The 10,153-nt window shown below is 42.7% G+C and overlaps 1 protein-coding gene across 2 annotated transcripts; it reads right to left on the reverse strand.

The window, feature by feature from the left end:
• Positions 1-3,547: 3,547 nt before the first annotated feature.
• LOC133501234 (trypsinogen-like protein 3) lies at positions 3,548-9,678 on the reverse strand. 2 transcript variants are annotated; one of them, XM_061820837.1, is made up of 5 exons: positions 9,635-9,678; positions 9,423-9,564; positions 5,863-6,116; positions 4,884-5,020; positions 3,548-4,040 (listed from the first exon to the last, which is right to left on the reverse strand). In XM_061820837.1, the coding sequence occupies exons 1-5, from the start codon at positions 9,672-9,674 to the stop codon at positions 3,843-3,845; spliced, it is 771 nt and encodes a 256-aa protein (XP_061676821.1). In that variant the 5' UTR covers positions 9,675-9,678; the 3' UTR covers positions 3,548-3,842. The 2 variants fall into 2 exon arrangements, with proteins under 2 accessions (XP_061676821.1, XP_061676822.1); XM_061820838.1 differs by lacking the exons at positions 9,423-9,564; positions 9,635-9,678 and adding an exon at positions 8,222-8,300.
• Positions 9,679-10,153: the final 475 nt, after the last annotated feature.

Below are 10,153 nucleotides of genomic sequence, written 5' to 3' on the forward strand. Positions count from 1 at the left end.
TTATTTGGTGATAAGGAGGGGTACCAACAATAAATCCTTCCAAGAAGAATCATCTCTTGGGAAGGCAAAACTTGGTTTTGCCTCGAAATGGCTCTGCACAAAAACCTCATACTGAGGTTGAGACTTGGTTCCAGCCATGTGTCGATTTATTATAATATAAAGGAAAATCCTGTCTGTGGCACTGTTGCCTTCTAATCTACCCAGGCACATGCACGGACATTTTTGGGGAGAGGTGCTCTAGCTAAAAAAGATATTCATCCCTTTGCATCAGGATCTATGTTTTTCTACTGTTTTTCAATAACATAGGTTAAAATGAATCTGTGACACGTTTAAGGTTGGCATCGATGCGGTTTGTCATTTGAAAGCAAAAGCCTTTGAACATCAAAACGGCTTGCAAATGACAGGATTTGAAATTGCAGACAGTGTGATATAGTTTTGATTATTTTATATAGATATTGATTCATACAGTATACTATAAGTGACCACGTTGTGGCTGATACCTGCCCAAACGGCAATTCAACTGGACGTCAAAACGTCATTTACGTACCGGTGGTGTATGAAATAGCGTAGCCTGTATTCACTCTCGCCAACGACGGTCATTACGGTTACTTCCATGCACATGAAAGAGAGCGTTGGATGATTTCAAAATTGCACACTCTCTTTTGTCACCCACACGTCCAATCTCCTTCAATTGTACTTTAGATACACACTGTGTGGTGCAAATGAAGCAAATGCTGAGAGAGTGCTCCACCTCTCTTGCCGTGATTTGAGAAGCAGCCTTACCATGGCTACTCAGAGCGATTACTCATGGGTGTGGGCAAGCCAAAAACCTGCTGGAATCGAAGGTGGAAGCATATCTTGCCTTTTTTTTTAGTTTTTTTTTCTAGAAGAGGAAGCATTTTGGCACAAAAAAGAGAGAATTCACTCAAAATCCTGCAAAATGCCAAATTATCCGCTATAGACTGTTTTTGACCACATGACTACATCCGGGGCACCTGGCCATGCTGGATGGGTTCATTCTACTGACACGCTGTTCACTCTAATGCTTTTGCATATAGACCAGAGTTACACAAATGTTCGTACGACTGTTAAAAGTGACGCATGATAGCTAAAAAGACTTTGGGAAGTTATCGGTGCGCATTAGATGTTGTTTCAAGAAACCGTTACGACAGGAAGAGTGCTTTGATCGACAACATCGACCCATATGCCTTGAAGAAACACAAATGGACCACACAACTGTGGGCGTCGGTAACCTATCCAGACATCGTCCACTATCTCCTCTTCTCGACAAGCGCTTATACCGTGGACTAACTAAAGACTTGCAAAGGTCTGGAGGCCTACAACCCCTTCATCAATGGCTGGGTTCGTCATGCGGCGGTATCCATTGTAAGTATACTGCTAAGGTTAGTGTACCGCACAATGCAATTTAAGTATGTACCGCGTGATTAAAGCCAGCGTGTTAAATTATGTTGATTATACCAATGAAAGAGGTGCAAATTATTATTTTCGTTTTTGTTATCGAGAGGGAGAGAGAGAGAGGTTCAACTGGGATGAGTCCCAAGTGGGTCCACGGCTACATTTTTAACTCAACTCACAAAACAGCTAGCGGTGCGGTAACTCGTTTTTGCAAACTTATTATAATAAAAGAGAAAATACAAATTTTGGAGACCTGCATTGCATTCACACACGAGTATTGTGCTTGGCTGCTAGATCTAATCTGCTAATACGAGACAGACGCAGTTGTCGCCGTTTGATTGCTAACTGCTCCGTTTTCTTGCACTGGTTCTTGATCACAGCTGCCAGTCGAAAAAAAGACACTTTACATCGCCCGTTTGAGCAACCGATAATGTACCAGTGCTCCCCCATTCCTATGCCTTTCTGAAATGATTCCTGTTTACTTACGTGTGTTTACGTGAATTAACCAAACCAAAATGGCGCCGGCGTTCTATATCGGAAGGTGTGTGACATCAGTCGAAAACAGCCTATAGGTGCACCGTGATAAAGCGAGGGCGCACTACATGAAATAAGGTTTTAAAATCATGAGGAATCGGGATGTTGTGTCCTTCATCTAGCATTTCTCCTATGCCTTGGCGTCTCTATACTGCAAAACACTGTATTTACGGTTAAAGGCTCTGGCACTTTACACACTGCATCGAGAGGCGCTAGCCACCAGCTAGATCATTTGCAAACAGCAGCTACTGCGTAAAATTAGTGTCTGTCAAAAATGATCGATGGCGCCTGAGAGACGGTCAAACACAGGCGGTGCTTGTGACAACACGGCAATTAACATCTCGCTGCTTTTCTAAAGTGCCCTGCAACGTCGCCGCGGTTCAGTTTGCTTTTGGGCCTCCCGCCGTGGCGAAGGAACGCGGGAGGGTGGCGGTGCTGACAACAGATGGCACGGTGGCCTCCTCCATCCACAGTCTTGGCTGATTATGGGCACAGCTGTTACTCACTCTGCACGAGTGTGCACACCCTTGTATACACGTCTTTGTTCTCAATATTGTCATAGGATAGCCATGTCTTTATGGCACGAGTGTATTTCTGTCAATGCACAAAGCTCTGATCTCACATCTGTGACGTATTTAAGCATCGTGCCACTTGCTGACAAAGACCAAGATTTCAGGCTTTCATTTTTTGAAACTTCATACAGGATTAGGGTACCCTCTAGTGGCGCTCATGATCAACGCGCGTTTTTCATCCCTCCATCCATCCTTCCATTTTCTAAGTGGCTTGTCCCACCTGACTCTAGGAAAGACCCTTCACACTTCCATTCACAAACCTATGAGCAATTTAGTTCTCAAATAACCTTTCATCCATGTTCTGGGGGGGTGGAAGGAAAACAGAGTTCCCGGAGAAAACCCACGCAGGCAGGGGAGACCGAACTTGAACCCGGTTACACGGAACTATGAGCAACCAGTCCTCCACTGTGCTGCCCTCATTTTTCATAAAGACATGAAATGATCCAGTCACACCCCCCCCCCCTAAAAAAAAAAACAAAACTGAAAAACTACTCTGTGTTAGCAAAGTTGGTAATCTCAGGGCATTTGTGGAGGTCAATTTCGGGTTCCCTCTTGAAGAAGTAGGTAACCACCTAAAACACATTTGTCAAAGTCAAGGCCTGTGGGCCCCGCGAGAAGGTTTACTCTGGCCCCTGGGATGATGTTCATAATCACAAGAACCGACCCGCAGCAAACCAGCAGCACGTGGATCTTTTATACGCACTACGACTACATTTCTCACAATGCAACGGTGACGCACTGGGCAGTAGGCCGCTTCATTTCAATATTTATTAGTTATAGTAATGTTAACTTTCAGATACCCATCAGAAATGGCAAAACGGAAGGGGGATATTGAGAACGGGGGTTTCAAACAGAGCGGGAGTCGGTGTACATGGTCATGGAGGTAGATGTAAAATCTCCGTGGGGAAAGTGTGGAGAAAGGAGGAAACAATCCCTAAAAAGAAAACAATTAACATACGGATTTGAATCAAACAGAAATGGTGCAACTGTACACAGTAAGGTGCAAGTATAAAAAGAAGACATTTAATTTGAAAGGTTCTGCGCAATTAAACTTAACATTCTTGGGTTTTTTTTTTTTTTTTTTTACAAGGAGAACACCATGCTTTCTTTTGCTATTTATAATGGTAAAATATTTAGTTCCACCTTGATCACTCAAAATTATAAATTTTTATGTTAATTTAGCTGGGACACATGAATGAATGCTCTCTGAGCTGCAGTGTGAGGTCTGTTAAAATTGCTGACGTGGTCACGTGCCACAAGCAGCTGTTGTTGTAAACGAGCAGTAACAATGTTTTGTTTTTTCATGTGTTTCCCATCCCCTCAGACCCCCTTTGCGGAAGTCATCGCACGCGCGGTGGTGGTGGTCGGCGTGTAGTTGTCCATCACACTGCGCATCCAGTTGTCGTACATGCACAGCTTGGTATAGACGCTAGGGTGCTCCTCGTTCTGACAGCCGTGACTGAACCATTGCACGCCCTGCAGCTGCCCGCCACAAACCAGGACTGCCCCTTTGTCGTTCTACACAGGTGCCATAGGATTCCATTAAGAAATTAATAATCATTGTTAAATTAAAGATAAAGGGACTGTACAGAGTTTTATTTACCCCGCCAAATTTGAATGACGAAAACAATCAAGTATACTGTATATACTGAGGCTCCAAAATCATGTAAAAAAGACACTTCGTCCTAGTTTTCGCACACTGTCGGTAGACCCGCTCAGTGTGCTTGAATCACACCCTGCGGGTTTTTTCGCACAGTGCAGTATGTGTTGTTGTGTGCGTGTCATCAGGTAAGGCCTGAAAAATGTGTCCCACTGTGTTTAATCAGCAGTGAACTTTCCCTTAAATAGCTCCGGTGTTTGGGTACACCCTCAACACTGGGTGCTAATGAATTGAACAACCCCGTTGTTAGCTTGTTATCTCACAGGCCAGTGAACTTAATACACAATTAACCTTTTCTAAAGTGTTGTCAATCTACGCGCCGCGCATGGAGCGAGGCTTTGGAGTACTTGTCAACCCAATGCCGCTCCACGACCCCTCTCCTATGTACTAGAAGTGACTAACTAACCACTTGTAGTTAGTAGTGTGCTAGCTAGTAGCTACTTACTACTAGCTGCAAGTAGCCAGCCAACTTACAGTGGAGCCATCCCTATTGTCATTGGGTCGCGCTGTGCGCTGCATGTGCCATAATGTGAAAAACAGTTTAAAACTATATTGTATCTCAGTATTTGTATGTTTTCGGCACTCATCTTCCGTTATATAGAATGCATTTAGAAACAAAACGGGTAAATAAATGACTTTACAGTCCCTTTTAAATAAACTAAGGTAGTTTAGTGAAGAAACCGTAGGAGATTTGGGCTCACCAAGCAGTTGGTCTTGTTGGCCCCACCAGCGCACACCATGCCTATGCTCCAGAACAGGTAGTCGGGGAAGGTATTGATACAAGTTTGATCTTCCACAACAGGCACAGTCAAACACTTCAGCTGCTTCAGAGACTCATCTGTTTAAAGAAAGAGAGTGATTTTCCCTTCAATATGAGTATTTATTCAAGAGGAAGCATTTACATTATTGAAACAATTAGTCGGTCCTTGGGACAATTATTATGGCACCTGAAGCCGCTTTTATCGTCTGCAATGAAACAATATTACTGTATCTTACAGAGGAGATGACTGTCTTCATGTACATTCATGTATCTGTAGGTCTGCAACCAACCGGTGACCATGTGGTTCATTAAAACATATATTCCAAGGAATAAGATACTTTTATATAGTAAACAGTGCAGTACTATATTATGCTATGTTGTGCGGAGCGATGAGGTTTATTTTTCTTTCCTTTGAAGGCATTGCTTTGTGTGGTGACGCGAGAGTTGACTGGTTTGTTTGGCATCATTTATAGCCGCGTTTTCCATTAATGTGATGTATTGGAAATAGTTGTCGAGTTTCATTGGAATACTTTGTTAAATCCTGCGAGCCTGTGTGCAGGTATGCACTTCACGGCAGAGGAAGGTGGTAGCAGTTAACTATCTGAACAGATGCAACTTCTTGACATATTAAAGGAAGGGAGATGGTTTAATGGTGTCGGCAGCCATTGAGGCATAAATGGATTTTTGGTCTGGTGTTTTAAAAAAAAAAAAAAAAGAGTGATACTGGCAAAATTACCATCATCTTCTACTTCAATTGTGTATTGCATTTACTCTGTTTTAAATCCTATGTATCCTGTATGACCTTTGTTGGCATTCAGGTGATATAAAATCAAGAAACTATAAAACGTGTGTGAAATACTGGAACCCCTTGTACAATCATACTAAAACCTCAAGCGTGCCAATGAATAACATCTGCTTACATTGACTGGGAACGGTGGAGCCCCAACCGCTGACACTGCAGCTCTCTCCTGGCTGAGGGCAGCGATCCGGGAGGCCAATGGGTCGAACGTGCTGGGTCAGGCGGGCTGGCTCGGCCAGACGCACCATGGCCAAGCTGTGGAGGGGCGAGCGGTACGGGCTGTGGCGGATCACCTCCGCCACGGGGATGTGCTGCTCGGTGCCTTCGTCCACCGTCACGTCGTGTTCCCCGAGCGACGCGATGACGCTAGTTGATCTAAAGCGGTTGGAAGGGGAGTGAGCAGTTTTATTTAGGTTGGAATAAAACGACCACAAGCTGTCATTATTTAGGAGTCCCGTCCCTGCCCTAGATTCACACCAGAGTACCTCAAATAATTTCATCAACCCCTGTTGAATGGGACATACTGTGGTAAACTGACCAAGTCAAGTTTGTTCCAGGACCAGATATGTGACTTCGATTATTTTTTTTTTATATTTCAAACCAATATTCTCCATTGAAATTAATTTAAAATCTTAATCATTTCAATCACCACCACGCCACACAAATTAACAGCCTTTTTGTTTGTTTTAAGAAAACACATTGAATAAAAATATATAAATGTAAATAAACTGGCTTTAAAACATGTCATTACACAGATGTAGTATTGGATTTGTGCCTTTAACCATCTCTGGACCAAATAAAATTCCCATCGCACTCGCAAATCTGCACAGTCGAGCATGATAAATCACGCGTGTAAAATTTGTTACGAGTAGAAAAAATAGATATTGAAAACAGGCGCTTGTTTTGTGTGGCCTTGACATTAATTTATGTGTTTATTTCATAATCAGTGGTAACAAAACAAGCCTGCTCCTAAACAATCAGTATTCACCCGGAAACTTGAAAAGCAATTTAACCGTACTGAGCATGTTCGGAAGTGATGCCAAAAGCACATGTTCCAAGCTGTTTCACGGACTGCGAGTGCATTTACAACAAAAGTCATCAACATAATGAGCCATGTCAAAGCCTCGATTGGAAGGCAGTTTTTGGTTGATCGTGTGAGGGCGTGCCCAACCCCAAAAAGACGTTGGACTATTATCCACCTCATCGTTTGATTCAGGTGTGACCACTGATCAAAAAAAAAAAAAAAAGACTGGATAGCGCATACATATCGAGCGGTATGCCACCATCTTGGTACTCCCAAAACGTGTGGAGGACATGGTTTACAGGTTTCATTATGACTGAGTTTTTCTCAAAGCTTGGCATGTAGAATTAAAAGTGGACATGTGAGCTTGATATTTGATCAGTTCTGGTAACATGAAGGATTTTTAATTCGACTTGGTAAGCCTAAAAAGGCTAAGTGCAAAGGAAAGACATATAACACCCTGACTACCAAGAAACCTTGCATATTACCTAGGGCCCAATTTCCGTGACATGTTAACTTTTCCCAAAATAGGCTGTGAAGCACTGTCATCATAACATACAAAAAACTCAAGTATTTTTTGTCATAAAAACATTAAATTTCAAGTCAATCAGTTGGATATATTTTTGGAAATCAGGACTTAATGGGAAATTAAATGCTAAACGCAATGCTCATTTGTTATATCTGCAGCGTCCTATTTCAGACAGAAAATTTAAACTTGTTTCCTCGCATTTGAAAATCAAATTCAATTTGCAGAGTTTTGTATTATGAAATTCATCAAAGATTTCTGTCATGATCCTGCCGCTCCAGCACGAGCTGTGCGGGTGCCTGCGCGGGTGCGCTGATTGGGGCGCACACCTGCGTCTCATGCGGGCTGATTAGTCTCTGTATTTATATCACCCCGATGACAACTGGCCGGCGCCAGTTCGCTGATCTTCATGTCCCGTTCGTGTGCTCCGGTATCCCTGATTGAACCTGTGTGTACCGACCTTCGCCCGTTCTCCGACCAACCTTGTAAGCCTGACTCCTTCGTTACTTCTGCCTGCTTTCATTGTTCCCCTGTGTACCGACTCCTGCCTGGCCGCTCACCTGCTCTCTTCGCCCGACGTCCCAACTACCGCTGCTGCACCGGACTGCCTGCTCGATCCCCTACCTCTGCATATAATAAACGTTTCTCCTTGAACGACCTTGCTTCTTCGGAGCCCTGCATTTGGGTCCTACTCTCGTTCCGATGGGACGTGACAATTTCACAGAAAATGTGTTTTCTTGCTTATCCACTCATGAAATTTGGGAAAATATTTATATCGCTTTTTTGTGAAAAACGTCGGCCTATAAAAGGGAAGCAGAGTGTGAACAACAACAACCGTAGACTAAACTTTGTTCAAGTGAATTAAGCTCATCAGAAAAAAAAAATTTTTGCAAACAAACTTTAACAGTATCAAATTAAATCTTTCTAACTTACCTGTGGAATGTTTTCTCACAGCCACGTAATTGGCGAGTGACGCAGTTAATTGCTGTTGCTGCATAGGCCGGCATGGTTGTTTTGGGAGTATCAAGATGGCGGATATCTGCTTTCGGGGACTTCACTTTAGTTTTGTTGGCCAATGAGTCGTCCAGTCTTTTTTTTTTTTTTCTTTTTAAATATTCGTGGTCGTGTCAGCTTTACATGATGATAAATGATAAATGATGATACATGATGATTACTGTAGCCCTTTGCTGGCCTTCTCTGGTAATTTGTATGTTTGGTTGTATCATTAAAATTAAAATAAATACATTAGATGACCCTGACCCAGAGTTTCTCTCCCCATGACCATTTTCAAAGGTAGTCCAACCACAAAGCAGCACTCTCATGTCAAAACCAAAAAGTAATCACGTCTGCAAGTTAAACACAAATTAGCTGTAAATTTGAGCCGTGATAATCGCGATTGCTTCTGACAAGCATCAGATGTAGGAATGTTCAGCAATGGTTTCACTTTGGGGTGGGGATTTCTGTTTGCCGACGGATCAACTATTCGCGACCTTTTCACGGTTCCTTATGCTAACGGGCAAGTGTACTGTAATTTGGCATTTTAGAGATTAATTGCTGCCTCGACGAGTCACACTTCAAATGTTTATTATACCTTCATTCATTATTCCTACCAGGTCAATTTTCTCTTCTCACTGTCCTGTTTGAGGACAGGTCACTGCTTGCCTTATCACAGCGGCCGAGCCCTGCCCTTGATGTTAATATTATCAAACGCAAATTTTACTTTGGTCCCACAATACAGGAAAACAAGGTGGGAAGTGGCTCATTTGCTTCAGACAAAACTAAAAATAAATAATTGGTGGAAAAAAGTCCGGTTTTGTTGATAGTGAAGTGGGGGGGAAGGGGGTGAGGAATTTTAGTCCAGATTTTCTGCTAAAATCCAAATTTAAGTTTTTCTGAATTATGAATGAATTATTATTAAATACATGAAGTAGATGCTAATTTATTTGCTTTAGTAAGTCGCACAATGATGTTGTTGGCCGGATCTGTCACCAGAGTCTTGAGTTTGATATCTGTAGTGCTGTCTTTTTGTGTCACATATGAAATTTTTTTTGTCACAAATGACAAAAAAGATGAGGCACACTCTTACAAAACAGCTGCAATCGAAAGAGCTAGTTTGTTTTCATTTCTCTCTTACCTGGGCGCACAAGCGGCGGACGTCACCACCCACCACTTGTTTATGAGGGCGCCGCTGCACCTCGTCCCTCGGTCGTGAAGAGACACCTGCCAAGGTCTGGAGTGAGGTCGACACACGTTGTGGTCCTCCAGCGGTGATGCTCCTGTTCAAAATATTTATTATACAATCATTAAAGCCCAATGAGGTGAAACTTCACAAGCAATCATGTGTACCTGTTAGGCCCAAAGCAAACAGCAGAACGAGAAGTTCCATGTTGTTGTTCTTTACGAGTACTATTTCTGAGGTCACACCGTCTCCTCCTTAAATAAGGAGTGAAGAAGGGAACCATATTTCCCATCACGTCATGTCCCAATATGACCTTTGTAATTAGAGGGTCACGCCTTGTTTCCCGTCATGTTCTGTCCTTCGTAAAACAAGGACACATTCTTTGTACTCCAGTATTTCCCAACTTTTATTAGGCCAAGGCGCCCATTTTACATCATAAAAATCTCACCAAACATGTCACACAAAGTCTGAATGCCCAAATAATGATGATTGCGTCTCTATCTACTCACAAATTTCCTGCCGCAGGGTCAACCTTGGGGCCATTTAGTTTAACAGTGATATTTGCAGGAAGCCATTACTTATCCTGATGTATGAATGCATGAATGATACACAGGTGTATTGTGCTTTCTGCCATTTAGTGCCTGTCACTATACACCACAGCCATAGACAGACAAGCAAACGTACAT

Source organism: Syngnathoides biaculeatus, chromosome 5 (genome assembly GCF_019802595.1).
Source record: "Syngnathoides biaculeatus isolate LvHL_M chromosome 5, ASM1980259v1, whole genome shotgun sequence".
Lineage (NCBI taxonomy): Eukaryota > Metazoa > Chordata > Actinopteri > Syngnathiformes > Syngnathidae > Syngnathoides > Syngnathoides biaculeatus.

Bases quoted from the DNA above. Each gene is read 5' to 3' on its own strand.
- LOC133501234 (XM_061820837.1), bottom strand. From the start codon at position 9,674: ATGGAACTTCTCGTTCTGCTGTTTGCTTTGGGCCTAACAG. The intron at 9,565-9,634 runs GTACACATGATT...TATTTTGAACAG, and splicing joins GTTTGCTTTGGGCCTAACAG to GAGCATCACCGCTGGAGGAC. The intron at 5,021-5,862 runs GTAAGCAGATGT...TTCTTTAAACAG, and splicing joins CTCCACCGTTCCCAGTCAAT to ATGAGTCTCTGAAGCAGCTG.